The 19,439-nt window shown below is 55.6% G+C and overlaps 2 protein-coding genes across 2 annotated transcripts in view; one reads left to right on the forward strand and one right to left on the reverse strand.

The window, feature by feature from the left end:
- Positions 1–19,329, reverse strand: chtf8 (CTF8, chromosome transmission fidelity factor 8 homolog (S. cerevisiae)). Its single transcript, XM_059651827.1, has 3 exons — positions 19,007–19,329; positions 3,222–3,339; positions 1–707 (listed from the first exon to the last, which is right to left on the reverse strand). The coding sequence occupies exons 1-3, from the start codon at positions 19,207–19,209 to the stop codon at positions 450–452; spliced, it is 579 nt and encodes a 192-aa protein (XP_059507810.1). The 5' UTR covers positions 19,210–19,329; the 3' UTR covers positions 1–449.
- The window catches only part of utp4 (UTP4 small subunit processome component), a 45,554-nt gene continuing 45,173 nt past the window's right edge, over positions 19,059–19,439 (forward strand). Inside the window, exon 1 of the mRNA XM_059651825.1 lies at positions 19,059–19,347. Coding sequence (XP_059507808.1) covers positions 19,189–19,347 — 159 coding nt within the window. The 5' untranslated portion in view covers positions 19,059–19,188. The remainder of the gene's footprint in view (positions 19,348–19,439) is intronic.

Here is a 19,439-nt window from a genome sequence, read left to right on the forward strand (position 1 = left end):
TTTATTTATTATCTAAGTGATTCATGCTGTAAATCAAATAGAACAGGGATATGTATAGCCCCCACATTATATTTCTATTTGTGAGTGTTTTTACATTGATTATGTGGACCTCTTGATCAACCAGAATATTCAATCAATTGCTACACTCCTGGTCCCAAAGGTGCAAATTAATAAAATGTTTGCTATATTACTAATGAGAAAGTAAAACTAAAACAGGAAATTGTTATTTATATACAATAAAAATATTAACAAATTTGCAATTGAATCTGCATTAAACACAGATCTATTTTGAGGTAAAGTCTCATAACATCATGCCACAAAAATTCTGAGAACATCACAAACATGAGCAACATCACTTGGCATCCGGTATTCAGTGACCTCATCACATGAAGATCTGCTACTGAGGAAGAGTCTGTCCAGTGCAAACATCATCAATGAACATACTGCGACTACAGCTTTTTAGGTACATTAGTGATAATGGGTTTTGGACGGGTTTTGAAAATGATCTTTTTCTTGATGATTGAGGTGACCAGATAGTGACATGAATTGCTTTCTTCACTCAGTTCTTGTTCGGGTGCTTCTGTTTGCATCAGTTTCTCAGCACCTGCCCTTGTACCAGTCTGTTTCACTAGCACTACAAACGGTCTTTCCAAGCGGATGACTTTACCATAAAGGATGTGGTGGCCGACTATAAGTATTGGGACTCCCTGGGAATGGGAAAAGAGGAAAATAAAAGTATCAGAAATTGCTCAATTCAGAAAATACCATAGTAAGACAGTTTTATTAACTCTCAATATCAAGTACAGTTAGATATAGCCCCATAGCAAAGATGGAAACAAACAAACAGGAACATTCTGGGTAATTGCCAAACATAGTCAGGTACAGCACTGAACTACACACACTTAGTAGGGACAGAGTAATTGAGCACTCAGAGCAGTTTTCTTTTGCATCTGTTGACAGGACTATGGGTGCCCTGGCTAGGTACAAGAAATAAGGATGTCTTGCTTCAATTATACAGAGCATTGGTGAGGTCATACTTAAACATTGTAGCAGTTTTGGTCTCCTTATCTGAGGAAGGAAGTCTTGCAATAGACTGAGTGCAGTAATAATTTGCCAAATTGATTGCTGGGGTGGCAGGAGTGATGTACAAGGAGAGGTTGAATAGAATAGAACTGCTTTCACTGAAGATTAGAAGAATGAGAGGGGATTCCATAGAAACCTATAATGTATTAAGAAGACCAGACAGATTAGATGCAGGAGGGTGTCCCTGATGGTGGGGGCAACCAGAAGCAGGGGTTACAGCAAACCTTTTAGGAGTGGGATGAGGAGAAATTTCTTCACCCAGAGAGTGGTGAGCATGTGGAATTTATTACCACAGAGAGTAGTTGTAGTCAAAACATGTGTTTTCAAGAAGTGGTTACAGGTCATGTGGCTAAAGGGAGCAAAGGATATGGGGGAAAGGCAGGATTAGAGTATAAAGCTTGACGATCAGCCACGATCATAATGACTGGCAAAGCATGCTTGAAGGGCCCAATGGCCTACTCCTGCTCTTAACTTCTTTGTTTCAATTTCTAATTGCCTTTGAAAAAGTCGTGGTGAGCAGGCGATTAGGAAGGCAGGTCCAAGACTTTGACTCAATGAGTGAGGGCATGATGATATAATTCCAAATCACAATGGTGCATGACCTGAAGGGGAGCTTACAGATACTTATGTTCCCATAGATTTCATCTCCTTGTCCTCCTACGGGGTAGAGGTCATGAACTTAAAAGGCACTGTTTAACAAGTCTCAGTGAGTTGCTGCAGTGCATCTTGCAGATGGTATCCACCCCTGTTACTGTGTATCAGTGGTGGAGGGAGCAAATGTTGAAGTTGATGGAGGGGGTGACTATTAAATGGGCTGCTTTGTCCTGGATAGTGGTCAGCTTCTTCAGTGTGGTCGGAGCTGTACTGGTCCAATTCAGGATCTGGCCAATACTATCCATTGGTCACAAAGCAGTATGGACCTACTGAAGGGTGGGGAAAATTACGGTAGATGGAATTTGATTCCTTTTGGTGATGGAGCTGTCTCTCCTGCAGAGAAGTATTGCCACAGTGGCACTGGAATGTCTGTTTCAGAAGCAGTGGGTAAACAGCCTTGAACTCCAAGTTTTATTTAAATTAGACAGAAGAAGCATGAGCGGGTGGAGTCAGGCTCACGCAGACCCAGGATCTTAGTTTTGCTTTCACTTGGGGTTTGGAGTTGGCTTTTGAAGTGGATGGATACAGCTTTCCCTCTGCTGTAGAGTCTTTACTGCTAGTTAAGCAGTACAGCATTGTTTCTTTCAGTGCTCCTTCCCCCGGGCTGAATTTGCCTTTGCTAAGGATGTGTTTATGGGATTATGGCTCTCTTGGAGCAGTTGATGATTAGCTATTAAATAATATATTAGTTAAAGTATTTCAACAGAGTTAAAGTTTTCCCGTTTTATTTTATTTGTACTTTAACTGTGTTAATAAAGTCTGTTTTGTTTTATTGAATCATATCTGGAACACAGCACCTTAAATTGCCTTTAATAATAGAATAAAAAGTTAGGGTCCAGGGTATTTCCTTAATATATTTTGAAGGGGTTTGGTTTGGTTTGGTCTGGTCTGGTCTGGTCTGTAACACTAGATAGTACACAAGTTGAGTACTGATCAAAAGAGATTGTTGAAGCTGTTCTTCTTGCACTCACCAGGAGAGAAACACAAGAATGTCAAATTTCAAAAGGAATGGCAATTTATACTGCAGGAGTTACTGGGTGTTGATTGTTGGCAAATGGCCTGTGACCGGTCAAGGTGTGGCCAATGAGAATGGACCAGGAAACACATCCCCCAAAGCTTTTGTTTAAATTCAAGGGGTCAATTCTGATTGGGAATGCACCAGTGATTACTGTCCCTAAAACTCTGTTCAAGTGAAAAGGTGCAATGCCTGTACAAATTTAAAAATCATTTTTTCTGCAGTGAAAGTGCATGTCTATAAATGTAACTTCTCGAATGTGCAAGTGAGTCATGGAAAAGTTGAATGAACCATCTTTCCTCAGTGTGCTCCTGAAAAATCTGATAGCACATGCTAGAGTATTGTCTATCACAGGTTTCAGGGGCACATTTCCTGCTGCATTCTCTGTATCATATCTTGACTCAGAGGGGGTGATAGAAAGTTGGAGTTTTGGAGAGGCGGGTTTGGGAGTCTAGTTCTCCGCTCTCACCTCCTTGCTGAAGTGCAGTTCTCCCATCAGATTCCCAGCAAGGCCACTGTGGCCCCGGGACTCGATTCCTCCCTGAAGCTCCAGCATCAGCCACTCAGGAGCAGAACCATCCCCAAGGCTGAAAACAAATATGAAACATGGAAGGTTAGGGTTAGCCGAGACAGAGAGGGAGTCGGAGTTGGAGTATGTTAGGAAGGAGAGCTGGTGAATGTGAGAAAGGGTTAAAGGTTTAGGGGCTGGTTTGGAGGGTAAGAGGAGGGGAAGGGAGGCTGAGGTTGGAGGTTAAGTGAAAGGTGGATGATAGGAATGAGGGGGGAGAGGGGGGAGAGGGGGGAGAGGGGGGAGAGGGGGGAGGAGGGGGGGAGGGGGGGAGGGACGAAGGAGGCGGAGGAATGAGGGAGGGGGAGGAATGAGGGAGGGGGAGGAATGAGGGAGGGGGAGGAATGAGGGACGGGGAGGAATGAGGGACGGGGAGGAATGAGGGACGGGGAGGAATGAGGGACGGGGAGGAATGAGGGACGGGGAGGAATGAGGGACGGGGAGGAATGAGGGACGGGGAGGAATGAGGGACGGGGAGGAATGAGGGACGGGGAGGAATGAGGGACGGGGAGGAATGAGGGACGGGGAGGAATGAGGGACGGGGAGGAATGAGGGACGGGGAGGGCCGAGGACCGAGGGAGGGGGAGGAACAAGGGAGGGGGAAGAATGAGGGATGGAGAGAAGACAGAGTGGTAAGAATGAGGGAGGGACAGGGAGGAATAATGGAGAGGAACAAGGAAATAGGAAAGGGGCTGAATGAGGGAGCAGGAATAAGGCAAGGAGGGAGGAAAGACTCCTTTGTGAAAATCAGATGACAACGCTGTGCTCGTCCTCTTGGCTTACAAGCAGAAATTGAAACGGGAAGACACAGTATAGAAAGTAATACAATGCTGGCCTGAGGTAGCTGAAGAGCATCCATGGGACTGCTTAGAATTGGTGGACTGTTCCATACTCAGCAGCCAGCCTAAACCAGTATGCCACTACCATTAGAGACTTCATTAGCAAGTGTGTAGAAGACTACATGCCAAAGAAATTAATCCGAATGTACCCCAACTGGAAACCATGGATGGACCGGGACATGCATTGCCTACTGAAGGCCAGGTGTGTGGTATTCAAGTCAGATGACCTTGACCTTTAGAGGAAATTTAGATACGATCTCCATAAGGCTATTAGTGATGTCGAGTGGCAATACTGGGCTAAGCTAGAGACCCAATATACTAACCACATGCTGTTTGTGACAAGGCCTATGTAACGTAATGGGCTACAAAGCAAAGCAGAACAGAACAGTGGACAAAATATACCCTTCTTGCTGAGTTGAATGAATTTTACACTTGTTTCAAACAGAATGTCAATGAAACGGGTGTCACCTGTCCTGATAGCCTTGGATGCACTTGTTCCCTCAGTCTTTGGTACTGACGTCAGATCAGCCTTCTTGAGAGTGAAACCACAGAAAGCGACTGCCCCAGAAGGAGTCCTCAGTCATGCACTCAGATCCTGTGCATACCAGCTGGCAGGAATATTTCCTAACATCTTTAGCCTCTCTTTACAAAGATCTGAAGTCCCTAACTGCTTCAAGGCGACCACTATCATCCCATTACCAAAGAAAACTCATGCAGTGTGCCCTGACCTCCATAATTATGAAGTACTTCGAGAGTGCAGTCATGGCTCATGTCAACTCCAGCTTCCCAATGCACCTTGATCCTTTGCAATTTGCCTACCATTGCAGCTGGTCGCAGAAGATGCCATTTCCCTGCCCCTACACTCACTCCTGCAACATCTGTAAAGACAGGAATACCTACATCAGTCTCCAATTTATTGACTACAACTCTGTCTTCAACGCTATAATTCCAACCAAACGAATCTCCAAACTCCGAGAGCTAAGTCTCTGCTCCACCCTCTGCAACCGGACCCTTGACTTTCTGACCCACAGACCACAATCAGTGAGAGCAGATATCAACATCTCCTCCAAGATGATCCTCAAGACTGGTTCCCTGCAAGGTTCCTTATTCAGCCCCTTACTATGCTCCCTACACACTCATGACCGCATGGCCAAATTTCATTGTAACTCCATCTGCAAGTCTGCTGATGACACCATCATTGTAGGCTCGATCTCAAGGAAGAATGGGACAGAATACAGGGAAGAGATACACTGCTGTTTGCGTGGCGTAAAGATAACAATTTCTCTCTCTCAATGTCAACAAAACAAAAGAGCTGGTCTTTGACTTCAGGAAGCAAGGTGGAGGATATGCCCCTGTCTACATCAATGGTGCTGAGATAGAGATGGTTGGAAGCTCCAAGTTACTAGGAGTGATGATCAACAACAATGTAACCTGATCCACCTGTGTTGATGCTACAGTCAAGAAAGCACTACAACACCTCTAATTCCTCAGAATGTTAAGGAAATTCAGCATGTCTATAAAGAACTTAACCACTTTTTATAGATGCACCATTCTATCAGGATGCATCACAGCTTGGAATGGCAACTACTCTGCCCAGGACCATAAGAAACTACGCAGAGTTGCAAACACAGCCCAGGCCATCGCAGAAGCCAACCTTCCATCCATTGACTCTAGCTATATTCTTGCTGCCTCAGGTAAGCAGCCAACATAATCAAAGGCCCGTCCCACTCTGGTTATAATCTCCTCCAACTTCTTCCATCAAGCAGATGATACAAAAGTTTAAACACACATACCAACAGATTCAAGAACAGCTTCTTCTCCAACATTACTAACTTTCTTTTAATACAATCCCCACACTGTGGAAACAGGCCATTTGTCCTGACAAGTCCACACCAACTCTCGAAACAGCATCCCATTACCCTATTCCTATGACTAATCTACCGAATTTATACACCCTTAACACTACGGGCAATTTAGTATTGCCATTCTACCTAAACTTCACATTCTTGGACTGTGGGAGGAAATACATGCAGACTCCACAAAGACATTTGCCTGAGGTTGGATCGAATCTGGGTCCCTGGTGCTGTGAGGCTAACCGCTGAACCACTGTGCTGCCCCTGTATGGGTGTCTCAAATTTTAAATTTAATGCTGGCCTCGCTCTTTGAGCACCTTCTCTACAGCTGTAATATGGTATTCCTTGCTCTGTTTTATTACCCTAACGCACTTGGAAATGCTACGATCTGCCTGTTCTACACACAAAACAAAACCTTTCACTGTACCTAGGTACTTGTAACAATTTTAAATCAAATTTAAAAGTTTAGGGGAATAGACAGGGAAAGGGCGTTTGGTTGCTCGGATGCAGTTGGGGGCTTATGTGTGCGTGTTGGGGGAGTAGGCGGAGGGAATACGGAAATTGAAGGGGAAGGGATTGATGGGGGGGTGATGGGAGGGTGGTGGTGGGGAAGATGGAGGAATGGGAGGTGTGTGATGGAGGGAATGGGGGCTGGGTGTGAGAAGGATGCGGGGGGTGGACTATGGGGTATTGGGGGTGTATGCGGTGTTAGTGGTGGGCTGGGGGAGGAGTATGGGGTGTTGGGGAGAATGGGAAGCGATGGCATGGGGGTTGGTTGGGGTGTTGTGGGGGTGATGGGGGTGGGATGGGGGTAGGATGGGTGTTGTGGAGTGTGTTGGGGCGGTAGTATGGGGTGTTGTGGGGGGAGTATGCGGTGTTGTGGGGGTGGGATGTTGGGAGCATGGGATGTTGGGAGGGTGATGGGGGGATTATGGGGCGTTGGGATGGGAGGGTGAGATGGAGCTGGGTGTGATGGAGCTGGGTGTGATGGAGGGACGTGTGATGGAGGGACGTGTGATGGAGGGACGTGTGATGGAGGGACGTGTGATGGAGGGACGTGTGATGGAGGGACGTGTGATGGAGGGACGTGTGATGGAGGGACGTGTGATGGAGGGACGTGTGATGGAGGGGGGTGTGATGGAGGGGGGTGTGATGGAGGGGGGTGTGATGGAGGGGGGTGTGATGGAGGGGGGTGTGATGGAGGGGGGTGTGATGGAGGGGGGTGTGATGGAGGGGGGTGTGATGGAGGGGGGTGTGATGGAGGTGGGTGTGATGGAGGTGGGTGTGATGGAGGTGGGTGTGATGGAGGTGGGTGTGATGGAGCTGGGTGTGATGGAGCTGGGTGTGATGGAGGTGGGTGTGATGGAGGTGGGTGTGATGGAGGTGGGTGTGATGGAGGTGGGTGTGATGGAGGTGGGTGTGATGGAGGTGGGTGTGATGGAGGTGGGTGTGATGGAGGTGGGTGTGATGGAGGTGGGTGTGATGGAGGTGGGTGTGATGGAGGTGGGTGTGATGGAGGTGGGTGTGATGGAGGTGGGTGTGATGGAGGTGGGTGTGATGGAGGTGGGTGTGATGGAGGTGGGTGTGATGGAGGTGGGTGTGATGGAGCTGGGTGTGATGGAGGTGGGTGTGATGGAGCTGGGTGTGATGGAGGTGGGTGTGATGGAGCTGGGTGTGATGGAGCTGGGTGTGATGGAGCTGGGTGTGATGGAGCTGGGTGTGATGGAGCTGGGTGTGATGGAGCTGGGTGTGATGGAGCTGGGTGTGATGGAGCTGGGTGTGATGGAGCTGGGTGTGATGGAGCTGGGTGTGATGGAGCTGGGTGTGATGGAGCTGGGTGTGATGGAGCTGGGTGTGATGGAGCTGGGTGTGATGGAGCTGGGTGTGATGGAGCTGGGTGTGATGGAGCTGGGTGTGATGGAGCTGGGTGTGATGGAGCTGGGTGTGATGGAGCTGGGTGTGATGGAGCTGGGTGTGATGGAGCTGGGTGTGATGGAGCTGGGTGTGATGGAGCTGGGTGTGATGGAGCTGGGTGTGATGGAGCTGGGTGTGATGGAGCTGGGTGTGATGGAGCTGGGTGTGATGGAGCTGGGTGTGATGGAGCTGGGTGTGATGGAGCTGGGTGTGATGGAGCTGGGTGTGATGGAGCTGGGTGTGATGGAGCTGGGTGTGATGGAGCTGGGTGTGATGGAGCTGGGTGTGATGGAGCTGGGTGTGATGGAGCTGGGTGTGATGGAGCTGGGTGTGATGGAGCTGGGTGTGATGGAGCTGGGTGTGATGGAGCTGGGTGTGATGGAGCTGGGTGTGATGGAGCTGGGTGTGATGGAGCTGGGTGTGATGGAGCTGGGTGTGATGGAGCTGGGTGTGATGGAGCTGGGTGTGATGGAGCTGGGTGTGATGGAGCTGGGTGTGATGGAGCTGGGTGTGATGGAGCTGGGTGTGATGGAGCTGGGTGTGATGGAGCTGGGTGTGATGGAGCTGGGTGTGATGGAGCTGGGTGTGATGGAGCTGGGTGTGATGGAGCTGGGTGTGATGGAGCTGGGTGTGATGGAGCTGGGTGTGATGGAGCTGGGTGTGATGGAGCTGGGTGTGATGGAGCTGGGTGTGATGGAGCTGGGTGTGATGGAGCTGGGTGTGATGGAGCTGGGTGTGATGGAGCTGGGTGTGATGGAGCTGGGTGTGATGGAGCTGGGTGTGATGGAGCTGGGTGTGATGGAGCTGGGTGTGATGGAGCTGGGTGTGATGGAGCTGGGTGTGATGGAGCTGGGTGTGATGGAGCTGGGTGTGATGGAGCTGGGTGTGATGGAGCTGGGTGTGATGGAGCTGGGTGTGATGGAGCTGGGTGTGATGGAGCTGGGTGTGATGGAGCTGGGTGTGATGGAGCTGGGTGTGATGGAGCTGGGTGTGATGGAGCTGGGTGTGATGGAGCTGGGTGTGATGGAGCTGGGTGTGATGGAGCTGGGTGTGATGGAGCTGGGTGTGATGGAGCTGGGTGTGATGGAGCTGGGTGTGATGGAGCTGGGTGTGATGGAGCTGGGTGTGATGGAGCTGGGTGTGATGGAGCTGGGTGTGATGGAGCTGGGTGTGATGGAGCTGGGTGTGATGGAGCTGGGTGTGATGGAGCTGGGTGTGATGGAGCTGGGTGTGATGGAGCTGGGTGTGATGGAGCTGGGTGTGATGGAGCTGGGTGTGATGGAGCTGGGTGTGATGGAGCTGGGTGTGATGGAGCTGGGTGTGATGGAGCTGGGTGTGATGGAGCTGGGTGTGATGGAGCTGGGTGTGATGGAGCTGGGTGTGATGGAGCTGGGTGTGATGGAGCTGGGTGTGATGGAGCTGGGTGTGATGGAGCTGGGTGTGATGGAGCTGGGTGTGATGGAGCTGGGTGTGATGGAGCTGGGTGTGATGGAGCTGGGTGTGATGGAGCTGGGTGTGATGGAGCTGGGTGTGATGGAGCTGGGTGTGATGGAGCTGGGTGTGATGGAGCTGGGTGTGATGGAGCTGGGTGTGATGGAGCTGGGTGTGATGGAGCTGGGTGTGATGGAGCTGGGTGTGATGGAGCTGGGTGTGATGGAGCTGGGTGTGATGGAGCTGGGTGTGATGGAGCTGGGTGTGATGGAGCTGGGTGTGATGGAGCTGGGTGTGATGGAGCTGGGTGTGATGGAGCTGGGTGTGATGGAGCTGGGTGTGATGGAGCTGGGTGTGATGGAGCTGGGTGTGATGGAGCTGGGTGTGATGGAGCTGGGTGTGATGGAGCTGGGTGTGATGGAGCTGGGTGTGATGGAGCTGGGTGTGATGGAGCTGGGTGTGATGGAGCTGGGTGTGATGGAGCTGGGTGTGATGGAGCTGGGTGTGATGGAGCTGGGTGTGATGGAGCTGGGTGTGATGGAGCTGGGTGTGATGGAGCTGGGTGTGATGGAGCTGGGTGTGATGGAGCTGGGTGTGATGGAGCTGGGTGTGATGGAGCTGGGTGTGATGGAGCTGGGTGTGATGGAGCTGGGTGTGATGGAGCTGGGTGTGATGGAGCTGGGTGTGATGGAGCTGGGTGTGATGGAGCTGGGTGTGATGGAGCTGGGTGTGATGGAGCTGGGTGTGATGGAGCTGGGTGTGATGGAGCTGGGTGTGATGGAGCTGGGTGTGATGGAGCTGGGTGTGATGGAGCTGGGTGTGATGGAGCTGGGTGTGATGGAGCTGGGTGTGATGGAGCTGGGTGTGATGGAGCTGGGTGTGATGGAGCTGGGTGTGATGGAGCTGGGTGTGATGGAGCTGGGTGTGATGGAGCTGGGTGTGATGGAGCTGGGTGTGATGGAGCTGGGTGTGATGGAGCTGGGTGTGATGGAGCTGGGTGTGATGGAGCTGGGTGTGATGGAGCTGGGTGTGATGGAGCTGGGTGTGATGGAGCTGGGTGTGATGGAGCTGGGTGTGATGGAGCTGGGTGTGATGGAGCTGGGTGTGATGGAGCTGGGTGTGATGGAGCTGGGTGTGATGGAGCTGGGTGTGATGGAGCTGGGTGTGATGGAGCTGGGTGTGATGGAGCTGGGTGTGATGGAGCTGGGTGTGATGGAGCTGGGTGTGATGGAGCTGGGTGTGATGGAGCTGGGTGTGATGGAGCTGGGTGTGATGGAGCTGGGTGTGATGGAGCTGGGTGTGATGGAGCTGGGTGTGATGGAGCTGGGTGTGATGGAGCTGGGTGTGATGGAGCTGGGTGTGATGGAGCTGGGTGTGATGGAGCTGGGTGTGATGGAGCTGGGTGTGATGGAGCTGGGTGTGATGGAGCTGGGTGTGATGGAGCTGGGTGTGATGGAGCTGGGTGTGATGGAGCTGGGTGTGATGGAGCTGGGTGTGATGGAGCTGGGTGTGATGGAGCTGGGTGTGATGGAGCTGGGTGTGATGGAGCTGGGTGTGATGGAGCTGGGTGTGATGGAGCTGGGTGTGATGGAGCTGGGTGTGATGGAGCTGGGTGTGATGGAGCTGGGTGTGATGGAGCTGGGTGTGATGGAGCTGGGTGTGATGGAGCTGGGTGTGATGGAGCTGGGTGTGATGGAGCTGGGTGTGATGGAGCTGGGTGTGATGGAGCTGGGTGTGATGGAGCTGGGTGTGATGGAGCTGGGTGTGATGGAGCTGGGTGTGATGGAGCTGGGTGTGATGGAGCTGGGTGTGATGGAGCTGGGTGTGATGGAGCTGGGTGTGATGGAGCTGGGTGTGATGGAGCTGGGTGTGATGGAGCTGGGTGTGATGGAGCTGGGTGTGATGGAGCTGGGTGTGATGGAGCTGGGTGTGATGGAGCTGGGTGTGATGGAGCTGGGTGTGATGGAGCTGGGTGTGATGGAGCTGGGTGTGATGGAGCTGGGTGTGATGGAGCTGGGTGTGATGGAGCTGGGTGTGATGGAGCTGGGTGTGATGGAGCTGGGTGTGATGGAGCTGGGTGTGATGGAGCTGGGTGTGATGGAGCTGGGTGTGATGGAGCTGGGTGTGATGGAGCTGGGTGTGATGGAGCTGGGTGTGATGGAGCTGGGTGTGATGGAGCTGGGTGTGATGGAGCTGGGTGTGATGGAGCTGGGTGTGATGGAGCTGGGTGTGATGGAGCTGGGTGTGATGGAGCTGGGTGTGATGGAGCTGGGTGTGATGGAGCTGGGTGTGATGGAGCTGGGTGTGATGGAGCTGGGTGTGATGGAGCTGGGTGTGATGGAGCTGGGTGTGATGGAGCTGGGTGTGATGGAGCTGGGTGTGATGGAGCTGGGTGTGATGGAGCTGGGTGTGATGGAGCTGGGTGTGATGGAGCTGGGTGTGATGGAGCTGGGTGTGATGGAGCTGGGTGTGATGGAGCTGGGTGTGATGGAGCTGGGTGTGATGGAGCTGGGTGTGATGGAGCTGGGTGTGATGGAGCTGGGTGTGATGGAGCTGGGTGTGATGGAGCTGGGTGTGATGGAGCTGGGTGTGATGGAGCTGGGTGTGATGGAGCTGGGTGTGATGGAGCTGGGTGTGATGGAGCTGGGTGTGATGGAGCTGGGTGTGATGGAGCTGGGTGTGATGGAGCTGGGTGTGATGGAGCTGGGTGTGATGGAGCTGGGTGTGATGGAGCTGGGTGTGATGGAGCTGGGTGTGATGGAGCTGGGTGTGATGGAGCTGGGTGTGATGGAGCTGGGTGTGATGGAGCTGGGTGTGATGGAGCTGGGTGTGATGGAGCTGGGTGTGATGGAGCTGGGTGTGATGGAGCTGGGTGTGATGGAGCTGGGTGTGATGGAGCTGGGTGTGATGGAGCTGGGTGTGATGGAGCTGGGTGTGATGGAGCTGGGTGTGATGGAGCTGGGTGTGATGGAGCTGGGTGTGATGGAGCTGGGTGTGATGGAGCTGGGTGTGATGGAGCTGGGTGTGATGGAGCTGGGTGTGATGGAGCTGGGTGTGATGGAGCTGGGTGTGATGGAGCTGGGTGTGATGGAGCTGGGTGTGATGGAGCTGGGTGTGATGGAGCTGGGTGTGATGGAGCTGGGTGTGATGGAGCTGGGTGTGATGGAGCTGGGTGTGATGGAGCTGGGTGTGATGGAGCTGGGTGTGATGGAGCTGGGTGTGATGGAGCTGGGTGTGATGGAGCTGGGTGTGATGGAGCTGGGTGTGATGGAGCTGGGTGTGATGGAGCTGGGTGTGATGGAGCTGGGTGTGATGGAGCTGGGTGTGATGGAGCTGGGTGTGATGGAGCTGGGTGTGATGGAGCTGGGTGTGATGGAGCTGGGTGTGATGGAGCTGGGTGTGATGGAGCTGGGTGTGATGGAGCTGGGTGTGATGGAGCTGGGTGTGATGGAGCTGGGTGTGATGGAGCTGGGTGTGATGGAGCTGGGTGTGATGGAGCTGGGTGTGATGGAGCTGGGTGTGATGGAGCTGGGTGTGATGGAGCTGGGTGTGATGGAGCTGGGTGTGATGGAGCTGGGTGTGATGGAGCTGGGTGTGATGGAGCTGGGTGTGATGGAGCTGGGTGTGATGGAGCTGGGTGTGATGGAGCTGGGTGTGATGGAGCTGGGTGTGATGGAGCTGGGTGTGATGGAGCTGGGTGTGATGGAGCTGGGTGTGATGGAGCTGGGTGTGATGGAGCTGGGTGTGATGGAGCTGGGTGTGATGGAGCTGGGTGTGATGGAGCTGGGTGTGATGGAGCTGGGTGTGATGGAGCTGGGTGTGATGGAGCTGGGTGTGATGGAGCTGGGTGTGATGGAGCTGGGTGTGATGGAGCTGGGTGTGATGGAGCTGGGTGTGATGGAGCTGGGTGTGATGGAGCTGGGTGTGATGGAGCTGGGTGTGATGGAGCTGGGTGTGATGGAGCTGGGTGTGATGGAGCTGGGTGTGATGGAGCTGGGTGTGATGGAGCTGGGTGTGATGGAGCTGGGTGTGATGGAGCTGGGTGTGATGGAGCTGGGTGTGATGGAGCTGGGTGTGATGGAGCTGGGTGTGATGGAGCTGGGTGTGATGGAGCTGGGTGTGATGGAGCTGGGTGTGATGGAGCTGGGTGTGATGGAGCTGGGTGTGATGGAGCTGGGTGTGATGGAGCTGGGTGTGATGGAGCTGGGTGTGATGGAGCTGGGTGTGATGGAGCTGGGTGTGATGGAGCTGGGTGTGATGGAGCTGGGTGTGATGGAGCTGGGTGTGATGGAGCTGGGTGTGATGGAGCTGGGTGTGATGGAGCTGGGTGTGATGGAGCTGGGTGTGATGGAGCTGGGTGTGATGGAGCTGGGTGTGATGGAGCTGGGTGTGATGGAGCTGGGTGTGATGGAGCTGGGTGTGATGGAGCTGGGTGTGATGGAGCTGGGTGTGATGGAGCTGGGTGTGATGGAGCTGGGTGTGATGGAGCTGGGTGTGATGGAGCTGGGTGTGATGGAGCTGGGTGTGATGGAGCTGGGTGTGATGGAGCTGGGTGTGATGGAGCTGGGTGTGATGGAGCTGGGTGTGATGGAGCTGGGTGTGATGGAGCTGGGTGTGATGGAGCTGGGTGTGATGGAGCTGGGTGTGATGGAGCTGGGTGTGATGGAGCTGGGTGTGATGGAGCTGGGTGTGATGGAGCTGGGTGTGATGGAGCTGGGTGTGATGGAGCTGGGTGTGATGGAGCTGGGTGTGATGGAGCTGGGTGTGATGGAGCTGGGTGTGATGGAGCTGGGTGTGATGGAGCTGGGTGTGATGGAGCTGGGTGTGATGGAGCTGGGTGTGATGGAGCTGGGTGTGATGGAGCTGGGTGTGATGGAGCTGGGTGTGATGGAGCTGGGTGTGATGGAGCTGGGTGTGATGGAGCTGGGTGTGATGGAGCTGGGTGTGATGGAGCTGGGTGTGATGGAGCTGGGTGTGATGGAGCTGGGTGTGATGGAGCTGGGTGTGATGGAGCTGGGTGTGATGGAGCTGGGTGTGATGGAGCTGGGTGTGATGGAGCTGGGTGTGATGGAGCTGGGTGTGATGGAGCTGGGTGTGATGGAGCTGGGTGTGATGGAGCTGGGTGTGATGGAGCTGGGTGTGATGGAGCTGGGTGTGATGGAGCTGGGTGTGATGGAGCTGGGTGTGATGGAGCTGGGTGTGATGGAGCTGGGTGTGATGGAGCTGGGTGTGATGGAGCTGGGTGTGATGGAGCTGGGTGTGATGGAGCTGGGTGTGATGGAGCTGGGTGTGATGGAGCTGGGTGTGATGGAGCTGGGTGTGATGGAGCTGGGTGTGATGGAGCTGGGTGTGATGGAGCTGGGTGTGATGGAGCTGGGTGTGATGGAGCTGGGTGTGATGGAGCTGGGTGTGATGGAGCTGGGTGTGATGGAGCTGGGTGTGATGGAGCTGGGTGTGATGGAGCTGGGTGTGATGGAGCTGGGTGTGATGGAGCTGGGTGTGATGGAGCTGGGTGTGATGGAGCTGGGTGTGATGGAGCTGGGTGTGATGGAGCTGGGTGTGATGGAGCTGGGTGTGATGGAGCTGGGTGTGATGGAGCTGGGTGTGATGGAGCTGGGTGTGATGGAGCTGGGTGTGATGGAGCTGGGTGTGATGGAGCTGGGTGTGATGGAGCTGGGTGTGATGGAGCTGGGTGTGATGGAGCTGGGTGTGATGGAGCTGGGTGTGATGGAGCTGGGTGTGATGGAGCTGGGTGTGATGGAGCTGGGTGTGATGGAGCTGGGTGTGATGGAGCTGGGTGTGATGGAGCTGGGTGTGATGGAGCTGGGTGTGATGGAGCTGGGTGTGATGGAGCTGGGTGTGATGGAGCTGGGTGTGATGGAGCTGGGTGTGATGGAGCTGGGTGTGATGGAGCTGGGTGTGATGGAGCTGGGTGTGATGGAGCTGGGTGTGATGGAGCTGGGTGTGATGGAGCTGGGTGTGATGGAGCTGGGTGTGATGGAGCTGGGTGTGATGGAGCTGGGTGTGATGGAGCTGGGTGTGATGGAGCTGGGTGTGATGGAGCTGGGTGTGATGGAGCTGGGTGTGATGGAGCTGGGTGTGATGGAGCTGGGTGTGATGGAGCTGGGTGTGATGGAGCTGGGTGTGATGGAGCTGGGTGTGATGGAGCTGGGTGTGATGGAGCTGGGTGTGATGGAGCTGGGTGTGATGGAGCTGGGTGTGATGGAGCTGGGTGTGATGGAGCTGGGTGTGATGGAGCTGGGTGTGATGGAGCTGGGTGTGATGGAGCTGGGTGTGATGGAGCTGGGTGTGATGGAGCTGGGTGTGATGGAGCTGGGTGTGATGGAGCTGGGTGTGATGGAGCTGGGTGTGATGGAGCTGGGTGTGATGGAGCTGGGTGTGATGGAGCTGGGTGTGATGGAGCTGGGTGTGATGGAGCTGGGTGTGATGGAGCTGGGTGTGATGGAGCTGGGTGTGATGGAGCTGGGTGTGATGGAGCTGGGTGTGATGGAGCTGGGTGTGATGGAGCTGGGTGTGATGGAGCTGGGTGTGATGGAGCTGGGTGTGATGGAGCTGGGTGTGATGGAGCTGGGTGTGATGGAGCTGGGTGTGATGGAGCTGGGTGTGATGGAGCTGGGTGTGATGGAGCTGGGTGTGATGGAGCTGGGTGTGATGGAGCTGGGTGTGATGGAGCTGGGTGTGATGGAGCTGGGTGTGATGGAGCTGGGTGTGATGGAGCTGGGTGTGATGGAGCTGGGTGTGATGGAGCTGGGTGTGATGGAGCTGGGTGTGATGGAGCTGGGTGTGATGGAGCTGGGTGTGATGGAGCTGGGTGTGATGGAGCTGGGTGTGATGGAGCTGGGTGTGATGGAGCTGGGTGTGATGGAGCTGGGTGTGATGGAGCTGGGTGTGATGGAGCTGGGTGTGATGGAGCTGGGTGTGATGGAGCTGGGTGTGATGGAGCTGGGTGTGATGGAGCTGGGTGTGATGGAGCTGGGTGTGATGGAGCTGGGTGTGATGGAGCTGGGTGTGATGGAGCTGGGTGTGATGGAGCTGGGTGTGATGGAGCTGGGTGTGATGGAGCTGGGTGTGATGGAGCTGGGTGTGATGGAGCTGGGTGTGATGGAGCTGGGTGTGATGGAGCTGGGTGTGATGGAGCTGGGTGTGATGGAGCTGGGTGTGATGGAGCTGGGTGTGATGGAGCTGGGTGTGATGGAGCTGGGTGTGATGGAGCTGGGTGTGATGGAGCTGGGTGTGATGGAGCTGGGTGTGATGGAGCTGGGTGTGATGGAGCTGGGTGTGATGGAGCTGGGTGTGATGGAGCTGGGTGTGATGGAGCTGGGTGTGATGGAGCTGGGTGTGATGGAGCTGGGTGTGATGGAGCTGGGTGTGATGGAGCTGGGTGTGATGGAGCTGGGTGTGATGGAGCTGGGTGTGATGGAGCTGGGTGTGATGGAGCTGGGTGTGATGGAGCTGGGTGTGATGGAGCTGGGTGTGATGGAGCTGGGTGTGATGGAGCTGGGTGTGATGGAGCTGGGTGTGATGGAGCTGGGTGTGATGGAGCTGGGTGTGATGGAGCTGGGTGTGATGGAGCTGGGTGTGATGGAGCTGGGTGTGATGGAGCTGGGTGTGATGGAGCTGGGTGTGATGGAGCTGGGTGTGATGGAGCTGGGTGTGATGGAGCTGGGTGTGATGGAGCTGGGTGTGATGGAGCTGGGTGTGATGGAGCTGGGTGTGATGGAGCTGGGTGTGATGGAGCTGGGTGTGATGGAGCTGGGTGTGATGGAGCTGGGTGTGATGGAGCTGGGTGTGATGGAGCTGGGTGTGATGGAGCTGGGTGTGATGGAGCTGGGTGTGATGGAGCTGGGTGTGATGGAGCTGGGTGTGATGGAGCTGGGTGTGATGGAGCTGGGTGTGATGGAGCTGGGTGTGATGGAGCTGGGTGTGATGGAGCTGGGTGTGATGGAGCTGGGTGTGATGGAGCTGGGTGTGATGGAGCTGGGTGTGATGGAGCTGGGTGTGATGGAGCTGGGTGTGATGGAGCTGGGTGTGATGGAGCTGGGTGTGATGGAGCTGGGTGTGATGGAGCTGGGTGTGATGGAGCTGGGTGTGATGGAGCTGGGTGTGATGGAGCTGGGTGTGATGGAGCTGGGTGTGATGGAGCTGGGTGTGATGGAGCTGGGTGTGATGGAGCTGGGTGTGATGGAGCTGGGTGTGATGGAGCTGGGTGTGATGGAGCTGGGTGTGATGGAGCTGGGTGTGATGGAGCTGGGTGTGATGGAGCTGGGTGTGATGGAGCTGGGTGTGATGGAGCTGGGTGTGATGGAGCTGGGTGTGATGGAGCTGGGTGTGATGGAGCTGGGTGTGATGGAGCTGGGTGTGATGGAGCTGGGTGTGATGGAGCTGGGTGTGATGGAGCTGGGTGTGATGGAGCTGGGTGTGATGGAGCTGGGTGTGATGGAGCTGGGTGTGATGGAGCTGGGTGTGATGGAGCTGGGTGTGATGGAGCTGGGTGTGATGGAGCTGGGTGTGATGGAGCTGGGTGTGATGGAGCTGGGTGTGATGGAGCTGGGTGTGATGGAGGGACGTGTGATGGAGGGACGTGTGATGGAGGGACGTGTGATGGAGGGACGTGTGATGGAGGGACGTGTGATGGAGGGACGTGTGATGGGCGGTGTGATGGGCGGTGTGGTGTGACAGGGGTGTGATGGGGGGTTGGGGGTTGGTATGAGGGGGTGTGATGAGGGATCATGTGATGGGGAGTTGTGAAGGCGTGTGTGACAGGGATGGGATGGGGGTGACGGATGGGATGGGGGTGACGGATGGGATGGGGGTGACGGATGGGATGGGGGTGACGGACGGGGTGGGTGTGGGGGGGTGGGTGTGGGGGGGTGGGTGTGGGGGGGTGGGGTGGGTGTGGGGGGGTGGGTGTGGGGGGGTGTGGGGGGGTGGGGTGGGTGTGGGGGGGTGTGGGGGGGTGGGGTGGGTGTGGGGGGGGGTGACGGACGGGGTGGGTGTGGGGGGGGGTGACGGACGGGGTGGGTGTGGGGGGGGGTGACGGACGGGGTGGGTGTGGGGGGGGGGTGACGGACGGGGTGGGGGGGGTGACGGACGGGGTGGGTGTGGGGGGGGGGGTGACGGACGGGGTGGGTGTGGGGGGGGGGGTGACGGACGGGGTGGGTGTGGGGGGGGGGGGTGACGGACGGGGTGGGTGTGGGGGGGGTGACGGACGGGGTGGGTGTGGGGGGGTGGTGACGGACGGGGTGGGTGTGGGGGGGGGGGTGACGGACGGGGTGGGTGTGGGGGGGTGGTGACGGACGGGGTGGGTGTGTGGGGGGGGTGACGGACGGGGGGGGGTGACAGACGGGGTGGGGGGTGACGGACGGGGTGGGTGTGACGGACGGGGTGGGTGTGGGGGGTGACGGACGGGGTGGGTGTGGGGGGGGGGTGACGGACGGGGGGGGGTGACAGACGGGGTGGGGGGTGACGGACGGGGTGGGTGTGGGGGGGGGTGACGGACGGGGTGGGTGTGGGGGGGGGGGTGACGGACGGGGTGGGGGGTGACGGACGGGGTGGGTGTGGGGGGGGGGTGACGGACGGGGTGGGTGTGGGGGGGGGGTGACGGACGGGGTGCCATTGTGGCCGTTACCTGCTGGCCGCGCGCACTACGATTTGAACCATCTTCCCGCCACACGTCTGCCTAACGCTACATCCGCTGTAACATGTGTTTCCGGGTCGGGGTGAGCGCACGCGGCTCGTGAGGATACCGGCCTTGAAAACCCTCAAAAATAAAACCTGAAAGATTCCCGACTCTCCCCTTTCTCCCCAGGAATGGGCGAGTTCCTTCTCCATCGGGTCCGCTTCTTCCAGTTTGTTCCGAGTGGGATCCTGGCTCTGGCCCAGTCTAGGCACGGGGAGCGCCTGGCGTTAGCGCGGGGAGACGGCAGCCTGGAGATCATCCGCTTCAGCTGGAACCACTGCCAGGAAAAGGTACTCCTTCCCCACCCACCACCGGCTCGTTAACCCCTAACCTCACCGTGAAGCCGACACCCCGGGCCCGGATCCTGACTGTCTCCCCTGGA

This window comes from Stegostoma tigrinum, chromosome 16, assembly GCF_030684315.1.
Source record: "Stegostoma tigrinum isolate sSteTig4 chromosome 16, sSteTig4.hap1, whole genome shotgun sequence".
Lineage (NCBI taxonomy): Eukaryota > Metazoa > Chordata > Chondrichthyes > Orectolobiformes > Stegostomatidae > Stegostoma > Stegostoma tigrinum.